Genomic DNA, 27,615 nt, shown 5'->3' on the forward strand with positions numbered 1-27,615 from the left:
TTTTCCGAAACACCAAACTAAATTTAGCTATTTCCTTGTTTTCTTGTTTCTTGGCAAAACACAGTAAAACCATCGCTGCCCAGTAAAATTCATTTTTTAATCTTGTGAGAGTGAAAGAAAACCTCGATGTTCGAACATTTAATTTCTCTTTGCCTCCTGCATGTGTGTGTGTGTGTGTGTGTGCTTCAGTGCAAAGGTGTACGAGACACACACACACACACATGTTCTATCCATCATAATACAAAGGGCGCTCCCCCCCCTGACACTCTCACACACAGTTGGCCTGCATGGACCTCTACCTGCCGCATGCAGGTTGTCTGCTGCTGATGCATCTCTCTGATAGCTTTAATATCTCCAGTTAGAGAGAGAGAGAGCGATGGACTTACAACAACATCCTGTCCCTAACAAAGACGCCGAAGGGAACGGCACGACATACTGGTACCTGTATTGAAGTGTGAAAGGAGCTTAATCATTTTGAGTGCTGATGATCCTCCGGCCCTGATTCCTTTCTCTTTGAAAGCTCGTGGGGAACAAAGGCCCCTTTTCTCCCCAAGTGTTTGGTCATGTTTTTTTTTCCTCTTGTCTTTTATTACTACATTTTTACAGAAGGTGGTGGGCCGGGGGAGAGGGTCGGACAAGGGGCCGTGCACCTGAGGGCGTTTTATCACCCCGTCAGGGGGTCTGTCACATTCCTGTGGTTGGAAACGGAAACGTTCGCCAGGATTAGGGTTACGGTGTTTTTAATTTCTAGTTAAAATAAAGACGCTGATGAGCCAGTGTGACAAACAGCATTCTCCTCTAAAAACTTATGAGTTCTTTTGAAAGACAAGCCACAGACGACTTCCTGGCTGAGGTAACTATCAGGATGTGTAGTAACTTTCTTCTGATTGACGAACCAAGTGTTCGGGATCGTCGGACAGTTTCTGAAACACCAATTTTAACACGTTTCCTCTGTTGGAATTGGGGGAAAAACCACAAATCTGACAATTTCCCTTACTTTCCAATACTTAAAAAAAATCTGACAAGCATTTCCACTTCACCCAGCGACTGACCAGTTGAATGAGACCGTAGAAAAGATTCCCTGTTTAGCTTCACCAGCATTTATTTTTAAAAGACCAAACATCAGACCAAAACAAACCCAAATGTTTGAGCACTTGATTAGGGCTTGATTCTAAATTAAACAATGAGGACCTTGTACGTGGGCCAAAGTGCCTCTCGTGTTTTATCACTGGAAAGACTGAAAGCCATAACAAGATGTAGGCTTGACTAAACTCATGTCGCAACCAATTGCCAAAACCGAGAGGCCTCGTGCTGTTGAAACATCTACAATATCAGGCCAAACCCGAGATATAAGTGAGATCCTCTGTTTCCCATTAGTTTATTTAATACAAAGTTTGCATGACCCTGTACAGTATGTGTTAAATCCCAAGGTTATGTGGAGCCCAATGTAAACACAGCAGTATTTTAAAAATGTAAAGGGGTGAAGTTGATCCTTGGGAGCCTTGTGGGGGTGGTTTTATCAGATACAGTCATAATAAGATATGTGGAGGCTCGGCCAGACTGGTGGCTGGAAACAATGGATTCAAGGTGAAGGTTTCTCTGTTTGTTAAACCATTAAACTGTCAGTTCAGAGACGGCGATAGAAGTGAGAGCCTCGTAATTCAAATCTTTTGTGTTGTTTTAAAGTTGAATTTATCTCGGTGGAAAGTTTTTCTTGCCTCTGCTTGTGTCGAGCATGTTTATCCCCAGAGGACGTGAAATGGATCCTTGAATAGACGCTCGACATCAGACACGTGTTTTTTGTTTGTTGTTTTTTTTAATCTGGATGTTGGAAACGACAAACTCTCTGCTCTTAGCTTCTACGTTTCCCATTCCTCTTTTTCTCCTCGTAATATATAATATATACACACCTTTTCTCTTTGTCTCTCCTTTTTTCCTTATTTTGTTCCCTGAATGAATCTTTAAAGGATGCATGGGCCGTGGAAGTCTCTTTGTTTAACTTTCCCACATTGCAAAAGATTGATAAATATAGAGTTTATATTTCCTTCTTTTCTACCTTTCCCCATTCCTCTTTTTCTCCTCCTCTTATTCTCAGACACACACAAATATCCAGTGCATGTGCATGTGCCCTCTCTCCCAGGGAGAGAAAGAGAAAGAAGTGAGGTGTTACTGGTTGAGAGGGACATGTACATGCAGCTCCTGGTCTGAATAGCACTTCCTGGCGTGTGAAAGGCGAGCTGGGGAGGGAGGGGAGGGATGAAGAGAGTGAGTGGTGGAGATGACGGGGGTGCACCTCCTCCTCCTCCTCTTCCTCCTTCCTCCTCCCGCTGAAAGCCTTGTTTGCCATTCTTGCAAGCACCTCTCTGAAAAGGGAGTCAACGGGGGAGAAGGAGTGAGGAGCGAGGGGGGGGTGACAATGAGGCGAGGAGGACCACATCCATGTTTGCCAGGTGTTCCTTTTGTGATCCTCACCTTGCACTCAGGCATGGAGGGCGAAACAGAGAGACACAGAGGAAGGAGTGTACCGAGAGAAAGGTGGAAAGAGACAGGAACAGGGGAGAAAAGCGAGAGAGCTAAAGTGTGTGTGCGTGTGTGTGTGTGTGTGCACAACGTACACATGACGCACGCACACACACACACACACATGCACACAGACAGAGAGGCAGGGAGGGAAAAGAAAAGCCCCAGATCCCGCCATTCTTTCACAGAGATAATCTGCAGGAAAGGTGTTGTGACCACGAGGTGTGTGTGCACACGCGCATGCCCGCGTGCACGCACATTTGTCTTTCTGTGGGTGTGTGCAGCCTCATATTTATTCAGCACAGGTTCACGGCTCTTATGCACGCCATTATGCTCCAGTGATAAAACGCTTTTCCACAGCCCATCAACAATGCCTTATCAAAAGCCCTAATCACAACCCGGACTGCAACAGCCTGCGAAACCTGAACGCACGCCGACTACGTGATAGCGCCGCTTTCCAGGGCTTCACATCCTCCAGGACCCCCCAAGTCAGCTCGACTCAAAACTTGTGTATTACTGTAACTGCTATTACCAAATAGCTTTTTCACAAACAACTTATCTGCACAACAAAGAACCAGCAGTAAATATAGATAATGGACACAAATTAGACCGGGGACCCTCATCTGAGAAAGTTTTGCCCAAAAGATGCTTATCTCAGAGGACTTTTGCTCTTAGAATGGATTTACACCAAATTGCAAGCAGATGGCAAAGAAGTTTAAACTTTTTTTTTTTTTTTGTGATAGATGCTCAGCTGCAGTATGTTCCCACCAGCCTTAAGAGGAATTGTTTATGCAATCTCGTTGCAGTAATGCTGGGTAGTTGTGGTAATAGCGGAGCTGCCTGGTCCAAACTGGGAGTTCTCATGGGCCTCGGAATGGCCCCTGCCAAATCTAGATCCAGTTGTTGTTGCCACATGCTCGGTAATGTGTTTTTCATTTTAGAGACCTCTGTCCACACGAGGGTCCGCACCAGGACACCTGAAAACCTATATCACATGACCATTCACGTACCCTGGTCGTCACGGTGTGAACAGTTTGTCTTCTCTGCAGCTGGTTGCACACAAACAACACCAGTGGGGAGTAAGACGAGGGATTTCTTTTCTCGGGCTGATGACGAGTGTTTTTGCAACGTTGTGCCTTCACCGCCGGTAGTGAAGTCGTGACTGATAAGAACCAATCAGGAAGCAACTGCAGGCGACTTTGTCATTGTTTTCAAATGTCTCGATTTCCGCCCGTCCATGCTAAAAAAAAGCAGCAGTTTTAAGACTAAAACCAGGGCCAGCAGCTTTTCCAGCAACAGTGATGCATTTAAAAACTAAAACAAAGTTGTGTGGATGGAGCCAACGTTCGTAATTAATCCTAATAACAAGCTAACAGAGGAAATAATGACTTCCTCAGGTAATAATACAGTGTAATTTTATTTGGCATTCGCCTGTTATCATTTCTATTCAATGCAGTCTTTCACCTCTATGTCAAACAGTTGGTGTGATCGTTAAATAGTTTTAATTCATACTTAGGTGAATTACCAGCTGCAAAACCCTGAGTGCACAGAGGAGCAGGGACTTGTTGTTGGAAAAGCCATTGACTTTCAGTTTGTGGTTTGTTAGTTTTGAGATTAAGCAGTTGACAGCATGCGAAAAGACCAGTTTATCTATCTTTAGAAACTGAGGGTTGTTGTTTTCCTGCCAAAGGGGAATCACCTAGATCCGGAGTAGTTACACAACAGAGGTGTGGTTGGTTTCTTACAGAGCAGACCTGAAACGAGTCGAGCTTTGCTTTATTCAACTACCTCGATTCACGGATGAAAGGGAAAAACATTGCTCTTCTCATTCGGTCGCCCACTTTTTTTGCTTGTGTCTCTTCGCACTCTGCTCAACGTCATACCTGTTGGGTGTAATCCGTCCAAAAGACACTGCGTGCTAAAGACGTGAGTCATGAAAAGAACCGACCTCGATGCCAAATGCACTTGCTAACTTGCTCCGTATCAGTTCTGTGGTATTTTCAAAGATGCACCACACTCCTGTTGCTCCTGGAGGTCTTACACATACGTTTGATCTTTGGGGATCATGAGTTTAAAGAGCCAAATTCGAGAGAGATTATTTGTGAATGAGGCGCAAAAAACAAGCTAAGAACAAAGCTTTAATACGGATCACCTGATTTCCAGTGTCTGGGAACTTAACTCGACACGTAAAGCCTCGCAGTTCGAGTAATAGAAACACGGCGAAGGAAAAACAAACATAATTGGAGTCACACGACCTAAACACAGTAGCCACAAGATTATGCCTTGTTCTCAACCACTGTGACTAAGAGCGAATGCGTCCGCAGCTCCGTTCATGTGTAGCAGTCCTGGAGAGCATGATTCAATTACCGGCAGCTTACAGTAAGACAAATACAGAAATAGACTGGTGGGCAGTGTTGTGTTTCACTCCACGTACCCAAGGTCAGGCGACTGTAAAATAATATCCCCTTGTAAAAAAAGTGGGATATATGTCTCTGCAAACAGGGCGTTGCTGAGTCGACTGAATAGATGGGACCTGCACGTAATGCAGTTCTTACTGTTGAGATCTCCACATGCCTCCCGTCGGTGGTCAGCTCTGTTCGATTGATTGGTTTCGTGTCGGCGTCATGTGCTCGAGGGGCCCACATGCAAAAACATCCATAAATCTTTGTAGTATTCCTCGAACTGCTCAACGTGCTCTGTTGTAGTTCCCTGCTTGTACAAGTGTTATCTTGTTCCATTGTATTAGTCTGTAGGACATGAAAACTTGGCTGCGTTCACATTTAAGGTCTTATTACTCGGTATGCTGGCTTGGAAATAATACCTTCTTTTTTTTTGCCAGTTATGAAACAGAGTTGAAATCAATACTAAAGCAACACTTTTTTTTTGCATTATTTTACTTTGAAGAAAGTAAATAAAAGATGCCAAATTTCACAAATATTAAACGCAGCAGTAAAATACATTTGTTTGTGTAAAATACAGTTTAAAACAGTGTTTTTGATTGACAGAAATGCATTGGCTTTAATTTATCTGCTTTCATATGCAGATGGCTTTTAATAGAGATCAGCCAAAATGTCGTCTGGACCTAAAACAAGTTGTCGCTGTTTTGTGTTTTGTGTCGAGAAACGTTTGTTTGTGCTGAACAGTGAAATTACAGGACAACAAGCCCATATATCAATGGATAATTCAGGAATGTTTGACCGACTCGACGTATCGGTCGTCTGAGCCGACAGTGAACGCTGTAGCGTTATTATTGATTAACGACGAATCTCCACGTGTTGGTTTCCAGTCTGTGCAGAACGACTGTGACGCCGCGTCGGCCCCTTTGACCGTTTGAATAAACCGCCCGTATCAAATCTCCTCATCCCGCGTCGCTTCGGTCCGGTGACCTTGTGGCTGCAGTGTGTCGTGTGGCTCGTGGTGCTGACCTGTCACCGTATCCATTTCCCTCATCCAACCCACCCCACCCCACACCCAGACCGTCGCCATGGAGACAGTCAGTCTGACCTGGAATGCCACTGTTCAGCACTTCTGAGGGTTTCGCTCGTGTTTCGGAAGAGCTGAAAGTATCAATTAAGGAAGCTCCGGCCCCCTCGAACACACCCCCAATCTCACCTCCTCCCTGCCCTCCTCTTCCCCCACTCCAACTCCCCTGCTCACATAACTCATGCAACTGGAACTCAGCAGAACAACCAATTTGACCAGATTCCACTTTCTCAAATTGCAGGAAAACACACTTAACTGATGGGCCCTCCCGACTTGAGAAGGGCCATTGTTGTGTGCCTTGACCCCACAGCCCCCCCCCCCCCACCCCCACTCCTCCCCTCTGGCCTGTCTCCTCTCCGTGTCACGTAACAAGCTGAAAGTACACCTTTTCCACCAGGCCCTCAACAGGAGATCTTTTAACAAGCCCGGGACCTCTTTGGGCGTCTGAAGGGCCGATTCTCCGGGGTCAGGGACCACAGGGGAAAGTGTGTAAATGATACCTGATGGTTTGTAAAAAAGAACATTTGATAGGTTTAGATACACAGTCATACCTGGTTGGTTTCAAAAAACCAAGATGGCAGAAACAGAATCAATATCTACCATTTTCCTTGCTCTCCACAAAGCCTTAGAAATAGTAAAAAATAGTAGAAGCACCGTGAAAGAATGAAAAAGTAGAATAGAGAGAAATATAGAGGACGGAGAAGTGGGATCACTTCAAAATAAAACTCCCCATCTTAACAAACTCGATACCAAACATTTAACACACTGTAGTTCCACCATCCAGATGTTCTAGAAATTAATCATTTTAAAAACTTTTGTCACTTGTCCAGTCGTCTGTTGATTTGGTTTCGTCAGTTTCTCCTTGTTGTATAGAGGGAAAGACACTTGTCACACTACATGCAGCTCATCACGTTAGAGAACGGGCCTGGAGAACACCGGGGAACATCTTCAAATGTTTTTAATCATTGTTTGTTGATATCTCTGCTGCCATGTGAACTTGGACTTTAAAGTTGATCCATTTCCAACAAGCTGCGAACCAGCAATTGTTAATAAGTGTGTAACCCTAATAACGGCCCCCTCCCCCCCGCAATTGCCCCGTTGGCCTGCGTGTTTACCTGAGGCGCTTCACGGAGCTGCTCTGTGAAACCGTGCCAGTGTATCCTGAAACCTTTGAGGTGAATAACTGCATGTGCGCCTCACAGTTTGCTTTGGTTTTCAATCTCTCCATCATCACTGAGAGACATTCCTCAACGCACCCGAGTAGGAAGCGCAGTGTGTAATTTGCGCTGTCTGAAAGAATTATTCAGCTCCGCTCAGCTGCTCCAAATCTGATGGGAAGTTCCTAAAAAAAGATCAGTGATTTAGGAAAAAGAGGTTGGTGATCACCACATAAATCACCTCGCCATGGCAAAGGATTGCCCAGGAGCAGATGTGTCCTTGGCACTTGGCACAGGATCGCTGCACTGGATTAAAAAAAAAAACTGAAGAAATGGCCCAACCCTCAGACCATAAACATGTCCTTCCTCAACCCCAAACGGAGGCTATAGCAGCACAGCGTGCCTCCCTCCAGCCCTCCCTCATTCTCTCTGTTTCAACACATCCCTCTCTCGACTTCCTTCCTGCCCCACCCATTGAATTTTAATACCTGCCTGTCATGTTCTCTTCTCCTCCCCCCCCCCTTCTGTACCTCCCCCTCCTTCGCCAGACCCTTGCTGTGTATCTAGTAATTACCAGAGCACTGAGAAAACCCTTTCATTTAAAGGATTGGAAATTATCTCAGTGGAACACAATAAAATGGCTTCCCCTCAAGAGGAAGGGGAAGTTTGAGCTGCGGTACGCCGCCGCATGTTGCACCGCCTCGCTCTTGAAGTGGGAGCAGAGGTGGAGGTCCTGTAGGTGGTGGGTTTTTTTTACTTCTTTTTTTTTCCCCTCATCTACTCCAGCTCAGCTATTTGATAATCAAAGGGGGAGTCTAGGAAACAACGTGGGTCAATTGGTGGGAGCTCGAGTGCCAGAGATTTGTTCCTTCTTGTTGTCAAATCGCCGCTCTTAAAATATGAACGCAGTTTTAAATTGAGAAAGGGTTAAAAACGCTACCTCTAACCAGCCTTGATTTAAGGCCGTGGCCCCTCGTTCACCTCCAGGGGAATCTATAAAGTTGTTCAGGCCATTGTAAATAACATTTTTATGGCACTGTGGGGAGAGTTTGATCCCAACACCTCATTGGACCAACACCACTGTTGGGGCAGATTAGTTGGTTTTGGCCCCCTTTTATTTTTTTTATTTTTTTTGAGCTGCAGCAAACGATACTGTGACAAAGCACACAAAAATGTAAATGAGCATAAAGTTGTAAAATCTACTATTTGTGGAAGTGTGGAAAAGAGCGACTGTTGAGTTTGGCTACGGGAGATTTTAGTGTTTCAGGCTGTGTAAATGTAGAACGCGTGTGAGTTAAATCATAGAAGACGGAACCTAAAATCTGATCACTTAGCCAGATGTGATATTATGGCTAGTTAGCAACGGTAGCAGCCTGCGTTGTGCGTGGCAGCAGTTTATCAAATTGCAGTTGTTTTCCATTGGTTTGAAAGATACGGTTTAATCTCTCCTGTTACTGTACTTTAACTTTAACTGAAACTCACTTATCCGCTCACTTTTTCCTACATTTAACTGTATCGCGCTTTGAAATGATTTTTTTATGTCGGGTAACATGAAGCCAAGTACCGCCGCGGCACTAAAACCCAAGCTGGCCGTGTGCTTTGACCGAATAAATGTAACTGGTAGCTGAAACAATTAATTTTTATAATGTCCATATTGTATTTATGTGGACCAGTCACGTTATGGCCGATACCTGGTCCGACTAATAAGTCCACTCTGGCTCCACTACTGAACCGTAGCGTCAACTCATCCAATTTTTAGGTTTCTTAATATCAATCTGAGACTTCTGTCTCCACCACAACACAATGGAGCAGAAACGATATCCACCTCCGCCAAGGTGGTTATGTATTTGTTTGTCAGCAGGATTACGCAAAAACTCCTGTGCAGAGTTTCACAGAACCTGGTGGAATGATGGGACACGGGTCCAGAAAAGAACCCATTAAAGTTCTGGACAACTTTCAAAGATAATAAAATTCATGGATCTTTGTTTTAAGATATATTGCTGCATTTCACCTGTATTGATAAAGTGCAGTAAGAATGAAATGTGGAGAGAATGCAGAACACACACAGCAAAGAACCGGGTCATAACCAAACCTTCGGATGTTGCAGGACGCCTCAAGCCTCCTCACGTGGGAGCGCCCGGGCTAATTGAAGGATCTTGATGAAATGCATCACGTATAGGGGACATAAGGGGGAGAAGATAGTGGATATATGAGCTTGTGTAATTTGCTGCAGCTTGATTGAATTTAAGGGGAATGTTTGGCCGTGGCACTGGTATGTGCTCTACTCATTGCAATTCTAGTTTCTTTCGATTTATGGTGCTCAAAATATAATAAATATAATTCTGGACACAGAAATTTTCGAAACAAATCAATCACTAAAATTTTGTTTCTATAAACCATGTTCACTTTTGCCTCTTTAGGTCTTAAAGAAGGTGCGACGGCCTCTGCCCTTAACTCTCGACTAAAAAGTTTCTATCATGGAAAAACCTCAGAAACCTCCAAGAGAGTCGTACGTGACGAATCCGTCTCCCGTCAGAGCACGTCAACAAAATAACATTCATGAGAAATGTGTGGGCAAACATGGGAAACTATGAATATGGTCAGAAACTTTCATTTTTCATTGTTCTTGTCGAAACCCTTTAAAAGAACAGCCCATCTCATTGGTCACTGAGTTCACCAGCGTTTTGTTTACACGGCGGCTGCTGTTCGCTTCCTGCGCCCGTGTCGTCTCAGCGTTTGTGTTTTCACCTCGCCGCAGTCCCACCTGTCGTTTTTGTCACCGGCTCAGAGAGAGAGAGAGAGAGAGAGAGGCAAAGTTTGGCTGGAACAGCTGGTTGCCCTGGCAACACTTTGTGCCACCGCAGCGGATTGGAACAGGAACTGGCCTATCCATGTCAGTCTGCAGGCAGGATCTGGGCCATGCCTTGTGTTAACAGATTATCTGATTTCCATTCAGACGGCTCGGGTATCAGCCCCACTCCTCTGCTCTCTGGAAAAGCGACCCCAGCCAGCCTCTTTCTGAAAGCCCCCAGAGCCCTCCTCTCTTCTCCCATTTCCTGTCTTAATTACGCACTCCTTTGTGCCGTTGTTGTTTTTTTTTTTTCTTTCCTCTCCTGCCTCCCCTTCTTCTCCTCTTGATCCCTCATCCCCTCCCTTCTCACTGTCTGTCTCTCACTCTCTTTTTCTGTGAGGAGATGGGGACCAAGATTTTGAAGTTTGAAGTCTGTTATGGGGACAGTCCTTGGCGCCCCCACCACCACCACCTCCTCCACCGCCACCTCCTCCACCTCACACAGACCAGCTCCCCTTCTCCCTTCCATCGTCTCCCCACCTGAAAGAGAATACTGTGTTTTCAATGCATAAAAGGCTTGGCGCTGTCAACAGGAGGAATCCACCAGGGCCCATGGAAAACATACTCAGAGCCGCAGCTACAGTTTCTCCGAAAAGGGGAGCGAGCGGGAGGAAGAGGAGGGCGGATGGGTGAGTGAGGGAGGCAGCTGGAAGGGATTACAGTGCAGTTTCATAGGCAGCGCAATTACAAACATCCCGAGTGTTAACTTGGCTGTGCAGCAGAACATCAATGATGATGCTTTGGCTCTGGAATTGGTACAAGCTTTTCTTTCTTTTCTCTTGTGTTTGTGCGCACACGTGTGAGTGTGTGGAGCGTTTGAAGAGGTGTTCGCAGCTGTGCACGGTTACACACGACTCCACGATTCCCCTCCGCAGGTAAATTAAAAGGTTGACGTGGAGAGAAAACGAGGGAGAAGACATAAAAAAACATGCGGAGGTGTTGTAAACACAATGATCATGTAAACCAAGTGGGCACCTCGGCTGTGACAAAGACAGGTTCGTCACCGTCCTGCGCCGGATCCAGTTACTGAGCCGGGGCATTGAGGCGAGACCAAGAGAGGGTGACCTTGTCTGTGGCGAAATCTGACACAGGTTTTCACATGCTGGGTGGGGGATTTTTTTTTTTCCTCCTCTTCCTCCCACCCCCCCCTCTCTTTCCCCGTCTTGTTATCTCTTGCACTAGGTGGCTAATTGCTCTGATGCTGTAGATTACATTTAGCATGCGGCTCAGATTGTTTGTGTGCAGCCGGACGAAGATACAGTTGAGTTGTACTCGAGGTTTCTAGAGTCAGAAGCTTTGATTAAATCTTTGGGAAAGTTTTTTTTTTAACCCACGCTTCAAAATAAAACATTAGGTTCATAAAACATTCATCTTCCTAAACTCTAATGTTAATAAAACTTTTTATTAACAAAAGTCAAAAACACAGAAAACCATTTAATCCAATGCAAAAAACTGGAAGCAGCAGATGTTCTTTTACACATGACAGGTGGTCAATTATCAGGATTTTGGTCGATTTACTGTCGATCAACTAATCAATCAATCAATCACCAGATAGCGTCAGCACTGCTTGGCCTGTGCAGACAGCTGTGGAGAAGGTGTCATGGCTGACATCATGGTGGAGGGATTAGGCAGGTGAGAGAGAGAGAGCGCTGTCTGTCCTGTCTTGTTCCTTCTCAGTCCGGGTATTGTCTCACTCCACCAACGTGTCCCCCTATTTTCTGTCTCCCTCTCTGGACACACATAAACACTCTCCCACGTACTCACACACACACACACACTCCCCCCTCTCTCCACCGGGCCCAGTCTCAGCTCAGGATCAGGGTAAACAAGCTAATGTTTAGATTTCACGGAAGTGGAAACTGATCCGGTCGAGTCGACTCTGTCACTCAGCAACGTGCCTGTTTATGTTTGTCTCTTCGGTGAGTATCTGTGAGTGGCAGCATATGTGAGCTTTCAAGGCTCTCTCTCTCTCTCTCTCTCTCTCTCTCTCTCTCTGTGTGTGTGTGTGAAACCACAGGGGTGTTAGAAACAGGTTGAAAAGAATAACATTGACCTGAGCCTTGTGATAAAGACAATCATCATCATGATGATGATGATGATGATGGGCCATAGACTGTATTCAAAGATGGACGAAGCATCACCACTTCCTCCCACTGTCCAAAATATCCATGATACAAACGCTGCCATCTTGCGCCGATTACCTCATTTGGAGTCTGCACAGTAGCGATCAGACGATGGAGCGTGGCTCGAGGTCCCATCGATACACGCAGGCAACCAATCACGAGTCAGTGTCAGCTGTCAGTCATGATATTTGACATGTATTTTCACTTTTTATTTTGTATTTGTATGTCCCACCCACTAACATGGTGGAGGCAGGGTTTATGACTTCACTTCTGGGGAGCCTTCATTTTTATACACCTTTATGTTCAGTCTGTGTGATGGTCACAGAAACCAGTTCCTGATGATGATGATGATGATGATGATACAGATACAGATACAGTGACGATACGATGATTCCAGGATCTTGATGAAATAAATCAGCGTATTTCGGGGACAGATATCTACGAGTGTAATTCTGTGCAGCTTGATTGAATTTGAGGGGAATGCTGGGCCTTGGGGGAAGTCTGCGCTCCACTGAGTTCCATTCTAGTTTGTTTGTGAGCATTACGTAAAAACTACACAACTGAATTCCACAAAACTCTGTGAATTTCGTCGTGGGAGTTTAGGGATGTTTTAATCACCAGGCAGTTGTCGGTTTCCATTATTTTCGCCACGATATATAATTAAATGTGCAGAGACCTGCAACAGGTGATTAATCACAGTGAAAGACACGACGCTGTAATTTTCATTGTGATCGAATGTCATGTCTAAAGCAAGTTTTAAAGTCTCTTCGGGATTTTAAATAGAAATGAATGAAAAGAAATGGCTGTCTTGAAATAACAAAGATAAACTGAAATGCTAAGCCTTTGTAAATTCTAAGCTTCAATAATAGAAATATGTCATCGAGCAAATGCGCTGCAATATTCCAAAAAAAAGGAAACAGTGGTATAGCCCTTTAAAACTGTGCAGTAAGTATACGGTGAATCTCAGCCTCGTGGCTCTGTCAGATTCTTCAGAGCGATAATCCCTGAAGTCCTCTTCATTTCTTTCTCTCTCTCTCTTTTTTTAAAAAAAAAATTCCACCACTACACGAAGAGGACGACAAGGGCTGTCAGAGAAACACAAAGCACTCAGGGTTGCGTGTTAGGAGCCGCCTGAATGGCACCGGGCCTAACGAGAGCCCAGCAGGGACCCCGAGGTGGGCCTGGCACCTGCAGTCTGTCTCTGGGGGGAGGGGGGGAGGCGTGGGTGTAGGAAGGGGATGGGAGGTGTGTGTGTGTGTGTGTGTGTGTGTGTGTGTGTGTGTGTGTGTGTGTGTGTGTGTGTCAACAGACTGCTTATCAGTTTTTTTTTTCATGCATGTATCCAGGTCGGGATCCACACAGAAGATATTTACTGTGCACAAGTTGTTCTGTAACACACAAGATTGGAGCTTGTTGAGATGAGATGCAGAAGACCCTGAGAGGTGGAGGGGGTGTCACAGACAGGAGGGTGTTGGTGGGTGATACTGGCACTGAAAGCTGGGAGTGATGGGGGAAGAAAAAGAGTCTGAACAGTGGAAGGAGTCACTGATTGTTTCTGCTTTTTGGTCCAAGACACCCACTCGGCCCGGGGAGTAATGGAGGGTGCCCACGGGCTCTGGGGTGGATTATGCAAACCAGACCTGGCGAGTTTACACCAAACGCCATGCCCCGTGGAATTAAACTGCGAACTGCGGACAGCTCACAGGAAACGCCTCTTTGTAAAGCAAACATACACGTATTTTATGGCAGCCGCTTTAGTGCTTTTTTTTATTTTTGGGCTCCAATGATTCGACATTTCAACATGGCCTCGGCCTAATTTCCTCTGCTTTTCTTCACCTTGGTGGAGCGACACTACCCACACACACACAGACACACACACACAACACACACACATACATACACACTCTGCCCACCGATTTCTATCAAAACAAGAGTTACTTTTTGCCATTTCTTATTTTTGTGGAGGTGTGAGAGCCGGCCAGTCGGGATTGTTTTGACAGATTCAGGGACTTTATTGCGGCCCCCGGAGCAGCTGTAGGCGGGGGACCCCCCCTCAACTCAGCCTCCAACCCAAAAGCAGAGCAACACAGCTGCTGTTACCTCTTCTCCTCCCCCCCCCCCCGACTCAGCCCTTCACCTGGTCTCCATATGATGCTGACCCTCACACACACACACAAACGCACACACAAACGCACGCCATAAAAGGTAAAAGAGGTGTGACGTGTAATTCCGTAATGATGCTATGCAACACCACACACACACGCCTCTGTGACTCTTGCTGGGGCCACTCATTATAAAAAAATACAAAGTGTAAATTCACGTCACTGAAGAACAAAATGTCAAACTGTCTTCGTCCTAAAGGAAAAGTCTGCTTTGTTACAGAGGACGTCATTGTGTGTTGAATCATTTCTACCAACTTGTCAAGGAACGTGAGGAGTTAAATAAAGAATATATTTTAAAAAAGAGTAGAATTACGATACCCAAACTTTTTCAAAACATAAAAAACACTTAACTGTTTCTTGCGATCACTGTGTTGCCAGTTCTCCACTTTTACTTTGGAAGGGACAATTAAATCATCACCTAAATAAAAAAAACAGAGAGCTTATACCTCCACCGAGGCCCAAAGGTGCCATTCAAAAACCACTTTTAAATTCACTAGATCCAGATTTCTATTTGGATCTGCACACACTCATAAACATTAGTCCTCTAAAAATGCCTGTTTTTCTTTTTTTACTATTCTCCAAGAAAGTAAAAAGAAAATTCCCAAATCCGCCCCTAAATCTGAATCCCCACCTAAATATAATGGGTTCCTCCCTGACCCTCGACACATCCTCCCACCAAGTTTCATAGTCGTCTGTAATCCTGCGAACTAACAGACACACAGGCAAACAAACACAGACGAAAACGTAACCTCCTCCAAGGAGGTAATTATCTTTTTATAGGCATTCCTGTAGAAGTTACTGCTTTACGTACACGTTGGCCAAAAAAAGGCCTTTAAGGTAAAAGTGTTTTAAAGTTTAAATGTACAGAAGAGCTTGAAATCAGTAATAATAAAATAATAACCGGAGCATTGTGCTTTATGTGCACGCTGGTTTCTTTTATTCCCCCGAATGCCGAGCTGCAAAAGTCATTTGCTGCGACACAGTATCACCTGTTCACTTGGTTTATGCCTCACTTTGAAACCACACATCCTGACTTCCCCTGGCTGTGCAGTGCATGTGGGACAGTAGGGGGTTAACAGCGCCAGAGTTCTTTAGTTCTTGGACACGGTGGCCTCGCCTGCCGGATGCAAGTTTGACTCAAGGGCAAAATCCAGAGTGAAAGCCTCACATGTTTTTGACTGGTTGCCAACTCCACTCTCTCTCTCTCTCTCTCTCTCTCTCTCTCTCTCTCTCTCCCCCCCCTCTGCCTCTGATTTACTCTCTCGCTCTCCACTCTCCGTTCCTCCTCTGATCCTCTCCCACATCAAAATCAGGCCTGACATGAAGCAGGTCCAGTGTCCCTCTGAACACAGCGTGGCCTTGTTCAGAATTATGTCATCTTTTCAGGGAGGCGAGGTTGTGCAATAACCCCTCAGTGGACGGTGTGAATCTGCTTTGGTTGCACGTCGGGTGTACGTATGATTTGGAGGAGCTGAAAAACTAGAATATGGTAGAAAACCTGTTTGTACACGACATAAAGCAGAGGGGTGAATTTAAAGTTGTTCTCATACAGTCTCAGAGCTGATTCTGCAATGGGGCCGTTATCTCTGAGAGTTCGGTGGGAGGCAGCTGCCAAATCCAGGTGATCTCTACTGAGAGCGATTGCATCACAGCCGTGCAACCAGGCTGTTGTTTTTTCCGAGGAAAAGAAATCCCTGCTCTTACTCTTACAATTGTGGTTTCTCATTCATAGTATTTTCTGAATCAGTTACCATCTGCAGACTAGATAATCTGCTTCCTGTTATAGGCGTCACATGATGTGCGTTTCACGTGTGGAACGCATGGACGTAGCCTCGACATGACGGTACAAGGCTTTGCCTCCAAAATGCTCCCAGAGTTCTCACCAGATGTAAAGCCAATGGCCTCATGCACTGATATGACCGTATCTATCGGTAATCATCATATAAGATCAAACATTGCAATGACTACAATAGCATATTTCCCAGAGGTGCACAGATGCCGTGCAGTCTTGCCATGAATGCCTGTTGCACAATCGCTGAAAGATTCATACACTGGCTCCCAAACCGCAGAGGAAACAAACCTGAGTCTGGATTCAACTATGTCGAGTAAGTCTGAAAACAACAAGACGTTTTCTCTTTGAAACTGAGCTTCTCCTTGAGGAGGATGAGATTTCCATCAGGCCGCAACCTTGTCACCCACTCGTAACTACTTCTCACTGATTTACCAGCAAACTCTACTTTCAGTGTAACCGTGATACCAAAAATATTTTTCCTGTACCCGACAATAGCCAACATTCACTAGCATTTATTCAGAACCCTGTATCAGTTTCCCCGGATCCGAACTCCAGAGTTGGACCCCGCTGAGCTCCCTTTGAGCTTTTGATTCCCATCGCACTCGGGCATTTTTGTTTGCCGTGTGTTCTGCATAAATCCAGGGTGGCCCATCTCCGAGCTGGTATGACTCACCGAGGCCTCTGAGGATTGCAGACTGACAGGTTAGGAAACCACATACAGCAGATGCCTTCAGGCGGGGAACAAAGTCAACTCACGTCTCCCCGGGCAAGCCACTTATTTACCCAGACAGCCTGCCATCGTCTTGCACGTTGGAAAAAAAGCACCAAAAAAAAAAGGTTATTGAAGAGAACTGAGATTCCACCAGATGTGCAGGGGAAGAACTTGGTCATCATGTTCAGTATCATGGACTCAGTGTTTCCTTTCATTGGCTCTGAGGGAAGCGCGAGCAACAAAGCAGATCTGATCTTGATTCAGCACGCACCGTGTCTGAGCTGGTATCTAAGAATAAAGACACACACGTGAAGTGCGGGGGCGTCCGTTTGTAAACACTTTGTAGACGTCGCTCTGAGCAGGTCAGATTGAAGCTGGCCAAGAATGTGCTCAGCGGCAGCAAGCGCTCCAAGGAGAAGATTCCCAGCATTCCTCACTGGTTAGGGAGAGGTACCGGCCTTCACAGATAGGAAGTCGTCTGTCATTAGGGGGTAATCACTTCTTGAGGAGGATTGCAATGCCTGGAATGATTACTGTTGTTATCGGCAGTGAAACTTGGCGCACAGAAAGCGGATGAGGACTTTTTTTTTTGCCCCTCTTAGTATTTTGTTGTTGTTTTTCAAAACGTCTTCTACTTCTGCTTGGTTTTGCCGCGCAGCGCAGTCGTCCGTGTGCATTCAACCAGCTTCAGTCGTGTATAAATGCTTCGGTGTTGACTTAAAGCTAGTTGGTATTTCTTACCTAGGGGCATTTCTAATTACTAATGGCTCGTGTGTAATGATGCCTATCATGTCAGTGGTGCAACAAGGTGGATGCAATCCATCATGAAAACTCATGTTAGAACAACAGAGAATTTATCCATCTGCGTTCCGTCGGTGGCGGTTTGCTGTCTCCCACGCCACTTATCTGTGTTTGTTTCCAGGGTTTTGCTCCTGCAGTCGTTTCAAGTGGTTTGTCTGGGTCCCTCGGCAGCTTTACCTCCTCTCCTTCTGTTGTCTCCTTCCCTCCCTCCTTGTCCTCTTGCCTTCTGCCAGTTAAGCCCAGACTTCAGGTGGAATGATGCTGTTACAAAAGAGCCCATCAACGCTTGCCCAACATGCCAAGCCAAGTATTGGTCTTTCGGGGTCCACCCCCCTTACCTCCTCCTCCTCCTCCTCTGACTCCGAACCCTCCTGCCCCCACCCCTGGATCCTTGAGAACAGGAAGTGTATCTTGTTAAGTGATGGATGGGCCCCCTGCTCTTGCTGAGAGGAAAGAAAAAAAGCCTTTCTTTCCCTCCAGGGCAGTCAGATGAGTTTAGCAATCTGAAAGCTGAGGGTCGGCTCTGCTTTTCGGGAGCGCCTTGGAACCCTCGCAGCCCGAGCGCCTGGAAGCCAGGGGCACTTGTCCATAATGTGTGCTGGGAGAATTAACGGCTGATAAAGTCGCAGGCGGCATCTTCGCTCTGGAGAAATGGATCTGAAATTAAAGGGACCAAGCCAAAGAGTGTTTACAGGAATTTGTGTGTGCGCACATGCACGCTCATGCATGTGTGTCAGTGTGCATGGGTCTGTATGTGTGAGTTGTTTAGCTGGGGGTCAGCAGGTTTGTGTTGGCATGCAGCCGCCAAATACTTCCAGGGAGAGCAACTCAGGAAGTATCCCTGGCACGTACTCTGTACCGTGCAATACACACTGCCGCGACTGGCTCGACCTGCTGTGACAAACATCCACAGACTGCAACCCCCACACACCAACCTGCAGTACCCTCGAACCTGTGGGAAGAATCGAGACAACAGACTCTCACGTGTGTTGTTTTGTAGTCGTTTTGCCAGATGCAACTTATCAAGTTTCCCAAGTCTCAAGCCCTGATGCCTTTAATTTAACACTGCAGTCCCTAAAAACCTCTGATCCATCCGTGTCCCGGCAGGTCTCCACAACAAACCACCCTTTCCTCGCTTTGACTCGCGGTGACGTCATTCCTCTCCGTCCGTTTCATGCTGATACTTTGTCACCCACAGCCAGACCCTCTCCTCAATCGAGTGGAAGAATCCAGAGGCCTGAAAAACAAGGACGTTTCCTCTCATGATCCATTGCTCCTTTGTCAGCCATGGCTCTGTTGTGGTTACCTGAGGGTAGCTACTAATGTTTGTCTCCAGTTTCCATCCTCTCATATTCCACACACATACACAGGAACACAGAAAAGCAACAGATAAAAGGCAGGAAAATTGTCCAGAGGGGAGAGAAAAGAAAACCATAAAAACAAAACTCTTAAAATTGCATCTGGCACACTTTGCAAGCAGATGGACTAAATTGTAACACGGCAAAGAACCTTTGATGGAACCTTTAATTAAAGGATGCGACTATTGTCCCGTTGTATTGTTCTGTTATTCTCATCAAGCAAACACGAACCGTTTTCAGACAGAGTTTGTGTTTCACGTATAAAAAAAACGCAGGAGGAGATGAGTCCGGGTCAGACTCGTTCACAATAACAGGAAAATGTCTGTGTTTTTTGTTTACAGCACATCGACACCGGCGTTGGTCCTTTTTGCCAAAAGCTCTTGAATCTTGTCGTCGTTCCAAGTGTGTGGGAACTCTTTTACATCTTCATTTCTGATTCTACGTCCGTCATGTGTTAGAATTGTCACCGACACACCCGCTCGCTCGTTGTGAGTTTTCTGCACATATTCCACAGTTTTTTTAGACATTTTTACTTGGAACCTGGTTTTGAAAAGTTCAGGGAAAATGTGCAGAGCAACTGACCCGGAAATCACGTACTGTTCGAAAGCAGCAGCATCGATGACATACTGTAAATGTCTACGTGCAACGATACAAAAGACACACGGAGACTGTCAGGCTAGAGGGATATGTTGCTCCTGTTGTGCAGGAATCGCAGTGTGAGGACTATGTGAGAGTTCAAAGGCTGCTGGTCCGCTCCCTCCAACCTTCACTGATCACTCCTGACGTGACCTCCTGCATGGCTTGCGTCTGCGTGTGTCTCCTGCCTTGTCTCCGCTGGCCGGGGTTTAGCCCCGCTGTGGCCTGTCTGGCCCAAAGCCAGGGACTCCACTGTCTTTACAACCAGGCCTCGCTGGATCCTGGAAGAGCAACAACAAGGAAAGCGTCAGTTCCAGTTGATGTTTGTTTTTTCTGTTGATGCTTCGCTGAAATTGAAAAGGCTGATTCACGGGCAAATGAAAATGCATTTTGTTCTTTTACAAATCCTGCTGTTCCTGAACTGGCTGGCTGGTCAAAGGGGATCGGCAATCCAATCCAAACAATACTCTGCCGTGCCTCAGATTGTCACGGTTGTGGAAAGGAGACGGCGCATATTTGTCTGTCCGTCTGCTTGTCTGTGTGTGAGAGGCGCCTGCCACTTAATGACGTCTGACAAGCGAGACAGCGACGGCTTCGGGTACTCAAGGACTGTTTTGGGGTCATGGAGATGTGATCTTTAGGAAGTGGAGGGTTGATCAGATAACGTCAACACTGTCTCCACGCCGACTGCAAGAAGGGGAAAACTAAAATGTCACAGTTTGCCTTTTAGGCATTTGGTTCATGGTCCCATGTAAAAAGGACACAGTCACTTCCGGAGTGGAGTAAGATTCAGTTTCCACATCTCTATTATAACAAGCAAGCAGGGAGGAGGTCAAAGGTCAGAGTCCTGGTGTCCTGACGGTATTTCTGTGACACCATGTGCAAAGAATGTGCTGGGAAGGTTTGAAATAAAGAGCTACACCCAAAGGAAGCCAGAGAACATTTCACCGATGATCAGTATTGATGCAGAAGCCTTAACTTGTCAGACTTGTGTGTGACACTTTATGAAATATGACAGTAAACCAGACCCTGACCGTCTTCTTTCCGTCCCACAGGCTCTGATGCGTCCAGGTCGCCTTGACCGAATCGTCTACGTGCCTCTTCCAGATGCTCCGACCCGACAGGAGATATTCTCTCTCCAGTTCCGTTACATGCCTGTGGCCCAAAATGTGTCTGTAGATGACCTGGTCACACGGACAGACAAATATTCAGGAGCGGAGGTGAGTTACGTTGCTTTTAAATGATATAATAATATCATTATAACACTGAACCAGCCACGACCATTAAGCCTGCGAGACAAATACTTTAGATTTATGATATTAAAGGAATGACTTCTTTATTTAACGAGTCAAAAGATCTTCAGTCAGAATTTCAAGTCTCACTCACTGGAATCAGATGCAAATGTCTCTGCCTGAGTTTTCAAAAAGTTTCCTCAGTCAAATTAGATCTTTCTTAACACTTGTGCTGCAGTTTTCCCCCAAGAACAACTTGATTCAAACCAGAATTTGTTTTTTTATCTTTTAACACAGCAGCAGTTTTAATATTTGTTCTGATTGTGGAGAAGAGCCAAAGTAGGCTCACACAGATATTTCCTAGGAGGCTGAAAAGTGTCAGGAGCAATTGCCTCTGACATTTCTCACTTCGAAAAGATTTCTGGGAAATGTCCGAACTTCGAAAACAGCTTATGTTTCTTGTCAGGAAAGGTGGCGTGCAAATAGTGCGTGCAACGAGGATTCAGACCAGCAACCCTGCTTTCGTATGATTAAATCGGTACCTTGTGACTTCAGCTGCCCCCCACACCAAAAAAACTGTGCCTGTGTCGTCTGAGAGATGTTACCGTGCTTTTCCATGATGTCTCTGTCGTGTCTGTGCTCTGTCACAGAGCGCCCTCGTGATCTCACTGCAGACTGCGAGTAATCGTACAAACACGTCTTTGTGTGACAGATTCGTCTCTCTCCTGAGCAGAGGAACTGCTACTGTCCTCCAGGACACGGACAAATAAGAAACGATAAGAGATAGGGAACGGTTTTTGTAAAAGAGCGTTTCCACCAGTTGCTGCGTTCCGGTGGCAGAGTTCGATGGTTTGGGGAGTTTTATGTTCTGGGTCTGGTTCTCTCTATCTCTGTCTTGTTCTTTGTCAGAGAAATTGTGTTTGTCTTTGACCTTCAACGTGACTCATAGTGCATACACTATTCGACAGGAAGAAAAAACATTCCCATAAGATGAACAGTATATCTTTCCCCCTTGAATATAAATCCCGGTTGTATATTTAGACTTGAAGAGTTACAGACGTGATAGAAATGTCGTGTTTGTCTTTTGACAGCCTCCGAAAAACAAGGCTTTTTGAAACGAGTCGGACGCAGACGTGCCGCGGCAGGTTATGAAAACACAGATTTCATTGTTGTCCCAGTCATTCTTTTTGTGTGACATGTTTGTCAGTACTGCTGAGTACACATGGATCTGTGATGTGTTCTTAGTCGGTGTTTCTTTCATTCATTTCCGTAAGACAGCAGGAACTCGAATACCTACTTTTCAAATTTGTGCCGTGGTTATAGTAAGTAGCCTCATACCTAGAAGGTTCTGGGTTTGAATCTGATGGCCAGATGGGTTCATACATAAAACAACACCAGATTTTTTTACATCCAGATTTGGGGGTTTTGGGGCGTAGAGAGTATAAAGTTATCTTGATGACTCCCCCTGCCTCGTCCGTCGACTGGGTAATTCAGATGGAGCCGAAGGTAACGCACTGGTCTGCGTCAGTCAGTAACTCTCCTGCCCCAGATCACCTAAATAATGAATCACCTCTCAGCCGCTCAGGTTTGAGACCTGATGAAGTTTGTGATCTGTATTATTTGGATTTTAGTCTAATCTCTGATATTTATTCCAAGATGTAAAGTGCAATCCTAGTTCACCTTTAGATTTGGGATTTAAAGCTTCATCCTATAGAAGTTGAATTAGTTATGGTCCAATTTGTGTTAAGGCCATTATCTGGATTCTTCAAACTGTAAATCCTTGATTCAGTTCATTCAATTTCCTGTTTTTTGTCATATTTGAAGTGGATGCAGGTGGATCCAGGAAGTTGATCAGAGCACATACAGTCCTGAAGGAGATTAGTTTTATTTCAGTGTATCACAGAGCATATCTTACTTTAACGTAGATTATTCCTCATTTAAAGGAACTTCAACATTTACAAACACACCAGCCTTTCCACCAGCGAGTCCTGCTCATCAGTACTTTGATCAAGTCTGATCAGGTCCTGAGAGGAGTTGATGTGTTTTCTATCTTTTCTTCTGAGGTTATTATCTTCTTGAAGGCAGTTTGAGGTTATTGCCGCCGCTCACATCCTCAAAGTACAAGCGCTCCTGCTCCTTGAGTCCTGACGAGGCAGCCCCCACCCAAAGAGCAGCCTAAAGCAGGCGTCCACCTGGAGGAGGTATGCAGAGGGAAACCAACCCCCCGCTATCAGGTGTTGGGTTTGACATCGGGGTTTGAGGTATAGAGTCTCATCTGTGGAATGGAAGTTTTGCAGTCACTTGCCGTTGACTTCTTGAAACCCCACAAGACATGCCACAGTCATGCTGATAGATACATACCAACGCTATGGATCAAATTAGATTGGGTGAAACTTAAAACTCCCCTGATCACTGAGGGGAAGTTTGAGAGAAAACAAGATATAGAAAACAGCTCCTCACACATAATGATGTGTTTACAAGACGAGGGCGCCCAGGGACAAATGCATCAAATCAACATGTAAATAAGCAAGTGAATGTCCAAACACAGCGTGAGACTGGTGATTGGTCACATCCTGATACTCACTCAGAGGCTTTGAGTTCTGACGTCAAGGGGCCTCGCTTTCCCATCATCATTAGGTTTAATTTCAAAGGATCCTCGTCCTTTTTTTAAAACCTAATTTTTTATTAAAAACACCCTAAAAAGCTGGTTATTATCTTTAAAAGAACCTAAAAGTGTTTGTGTTTCCTGCTGCAGGAAAAATCCAGTCACCACAGTTTACAGTAAACAAGATCCACTAGACCTCAGTTCCTAATATGTTCTTTAATTCTACCTTTTTACCAATTTGTTAAATAAACAATTGTACAGATTATATTTTTGAAAATGCATTTTTTCGAAATTATGCACAAAACAATAGCATCCACCGAAGGAGGCGGCACCTGAACTGGGAAGCATGGGAACTGGGACAATGGGCTCCCTGTTTACACCTGTACGCACACGCCTGGTCTACGTGAATGGTCATGTGATATGTGTTTTCGGATTTGTTTGTATGGACGGAGATCAGTTCTGTTGTGTTTGTTTTTAAAACGCCGTTTTAACTGTGAGGAAACACTCGCGGTCTGTATCTGTCGCTCAGGTGAAGACAGTCAGAGCTGCAGCTCGAGCTGAATCTCAAACCACTTCCCTGCCCAGATTTATTCTGTTGGTACAGGGATCAAACCTGTCACCTTGTCTCACCTCCACATTTCATTTGGTTACAGAGGGGTTTAATACTCGGGTGTTTACGGACGGAGCAAACTGTACATGGCTGCGGAGGCGACGCACAAGCGGCTGCATTGAGCACGTTTCAGGCCTCAGTCTTGGCAGAGTGACGACCTGAAGCTTTGACTTTAATTACATTCCTGGGATTTCAGGCTTATTTTGGAGGAGAGAGGGAGGCAGAGGAGGAGGTGGAGGAGGAGGAGGAGGAGGAGGAGGAGGTGGTGGGGGTCGCAGGACGTGGTTGTCAGCTCAGAGCTTGAAGCTTGTTAAAATCACCTGTCTTCCTACCTGCCCGGAGTGACACCTGGTTTCCCAACCCTCACCTTCCCACTGAACCCTCCACTGACACCACACACACACCTTCAACTCACGCTCAGCCCAGAAAACCGCTGGCGGCTCCTCACCTCTGCCATCACTCCTCCAAACAGAAGCAACATTTGATACTGTAATCGCAGTGTTGTCACGAAGGAGAAGGAGAAGAAGAAGAAGAAGAAGAAGCAGGAGGGCTTAACTTGCAGCTGAAGGAAGGTGTGATGCTTCTCCACTTCTCTCCCTGCTTTTCTTTTTTCTCTTCTGTTTATGATCAAGCCCCGACAGGAAAAGACCTGGAGGATTTATCGCAGCCTGTCACAGGCACAGAGTCAGTTCCAGGCCACGTTTGTAATCTCGCTGAAAAGCTGAAACCTTCTCGGGTGTCGATACAACAACTTTTTTTTTATTTGAGATATTCAGAGATTTACTTCCAACCTGAAGGTTCTTAAAAAAACATAAACACATACAGATTCTAAAGTTGTATTTGAAGACAGCACGAACAGCAGTTGCTCATATTTCATCCCTGATTCTGAAGCTGCTCTCTTTGGGTTAATCCAATCCTTATTTAAATATGGGTTTATTGCAAATTTCACGTTGTCTTTTAAACCAACTGTTACTATGAATCCTTCTTTTTATCATTAGCTGTTTAGAGATACTTTCTTAACACTTTAGCTGAATCAAAAAGAGAAATAATGAAGTAATGATCCTGCAAAGATCCGTTTATCATCCCATTTCTAACCTTTTTACAAAATGAGATGACTCCAAATCGACTAAACCTTTTAAGATTTTCACTCATTTGTTAGTTTTGTTAAGTACTTATTTGGTTAAATGGAGCTGATTAAAAGTGTACAGCTGAATAGTAAAGTGTGTAGTAAGTCATTTATTTGCTCGATCAATATGTCCTTCTTCCCCGAGGGATGTTTCTCATAAAGATTCATGAATAATTCCCTGGGAAATCAATGAAAATGCATCCGCCCCTTTGTCCAGATCCAGGCCAGATTGTAATGCATTTTTTCCTGGAATTCTGTTGAGCAGTTTTTGCATAATCCTGCTGACAAACAAACAACCAAGGGGTGAAAACCTTATTAACATAATAAGTAATAATTCAGTCCAGCTTGTGAAGTGATAAGTAAATGAGCACGGCGCCTCATCACCGAGTCCACATCTGAAATGAAAATAAATGTTTATTCTGTTATAAACTTATAAACACAGTTGAAGTGTGTTTGCTTACTCTGCAAAAAATCCTTGACTGCGCAGGACATGTTTCTGCTGTTCAGAGAAACACGGTCTTTAAAGAAAGTTATAATAATCACAGAGTGCACAACTCAGCTCTTCATCAGCCGTGGACGCTGCAGACCTCCCCGTGGCGCGTGATTGGCAGGTGACCTCCAGGAAGTGCAGTGCCAAAACACCGCAGCAAAGAGCACTTAGCAGATCCTGACAAGTTGTTGACAAAAAGTCGGGATCTCTCTGCGTGAGCGCGGAACGGCCAGAACTGGAAGTCGCCGTTTAGATGCAGAACGCGCCGAGGCGACGACAACTGACAGGCAGTGCCAACCCGGCTGCTGCGTGCCCTCCCTCGGGATTTCACAACATCCAAAGAGGGAAAGAGGGGGTGGGGGGGGTCGGACGGCATTTCAATAAAACCTGGAGCTGCAGCTTTTGCACGTTATCAGAATATGTTTGTGTTCTGTCACAGATGCCTCTGACTGAACCCGAGCCTCCGTAGCCTCTTCTCCCTCCGACAGGGGGAGAGCGCTCTGGTCCGGGCCCGGACGTCTGTGACGCCTGGCTGACGGCCATTCAAACTCACCGGGGCAATTGTTTTTCTTAGCTCTGTTTTCTTTCTCTCTTTCTGTAAAACACTGGCAGGAGCAAGTCTGTTCCGACGCAGAACGTTCGAATCGGGCAGATCAACAGCGTCAGTGTGCCGCCTGTGATGCTCGATATTCACCTTCTGCTCGATCACTGAGCAGCTCTGACGCTTCTCGTCAACAAGTCACCATGTTGCCTCTCTTTTCCTTTGTCGCTCTTCAATTTGCAGGAGCTCTTCGTCCGTGAACTCAAACAAGTTGGGATGACCAGCAAATTCAAAAGCTTTAAGATTAAGCCGTAATAATTTCCCTCTGTCAAAATCTAAACTCCCCAACTCTCTCTCTCTCACTCACGCTTCCACCTCCGTCTTCCTGAAGCAACTCTCGTGTCATGACACTTTAGAATGATTCTCCTCATTAAGCGAGACATGTGTGATGTTGCCTTATTCTTTGCAAAGACCCAGAATAAAAACTAGTTTGACGCATCTACGTTTATAAAACAAAGGGCCCAGGTTTGAAAATACCAGATTTGTCCTTTAAGCAGAAAAGGTGGATTTACAGAAGCTTGTTTTCATCAAGTAAAACACCTAAATAGAGTTTGATCACAAATAGGGCCTACGTGACAACACACACACACACACACACACACACACACACACACACACACACACACACACACACAACCCACCACCACCAGCATGACGCACTCTCACACGGAGCTAAACCACCCTCACAGGAAGACAAATGGTTTCCTCTTAACACCTGTTGTGGTTGTGGCTGTTCCTCCTCTGGCTCCGTGTGTTGTCTGTCTGATTTACGACCCGGTATTTGTTGTTGCAAAGATTTGTATCACCAAGGACACAGGCGCGGAAAAAAATCAGACAAAACAAAACGTGTTGCTGTTCGAATAAAAGTGACATTACACAATGTACGAGGCTGATATATATATTTTTTATATATATATGTAGATATATAAAAATATATAGATATATATACGCCATCACTCCGGGACTTCAGGAGGAGAAAAGATCTGTAATCATCATCGAATAAACATGTCAGCTACAGTGGAATGCGTGTCTGACGAGGTCTGAAGTTGGCAGCGACTTTTCAAAATGTGGTTTAACCTCCAGCCTTGTGTGTGTGTGTGTGTTTGTGTGTGTGTGTGTGTGTGTTGTGTGTGTGTGTGTGTTGTGTGTGTGTGGTGTGTGTGTGTGTGTGTGTTTTTGTTTTCTATCCGGCTGACCACAGAAGCGGTCACGCTGCCACTCAGAAAAACACAGTCGACATTGAAAACACAGTCAACAGCTCCACAAAGGCTGCGAGGAAAAAGCCTTTCACACCTCTGTAGCTCGGAGCGACTGTGAAACACCTCGACTCACTTCCTCCCCTGCAGCCCTTCTGCC

The 27,615-nt window shown here is 45.4% G+C and overlaps 1 protein-coding gene across 1 annotated transcript in view; it reads left to right on the top strand.

Annotated features, from left to right (window-relative positions):
* Positions 1-27,615, top strand: part of spata5 (spermatogenesis associated 5) — a 97,645-nt gene that overhangs the window by 58,942 nt on the left and 11,088 nt on the right. The window contains exon 17 of the mRNA XM_035161052.2: positions 20,651-20,815. Coding sequence (XP_035016943.2) covers positions 20,651-20,815 — 165 coding nt within the window. The remainder of the gene's footprint in view (positions 1-20,650; positions 20,816-27,615) is intronic.

Source organism: Hippoglossus stenolepis, chromosome 7, assembly GCF_022539355.2.
Source record: "Hippoglossus stenolepis isolate QCI-W04-F060 chromosome 7, HSTE1.2, whole genome shotgun sequence".
In the NCBI taxonomy this organism is placed as follows: Eukaryota; Metazoa; Chordata; class Actinopteri; order Pleuronectiformes; family Pleuronectidae; genus Hippoglossus; species Hippoglossus stenolepis.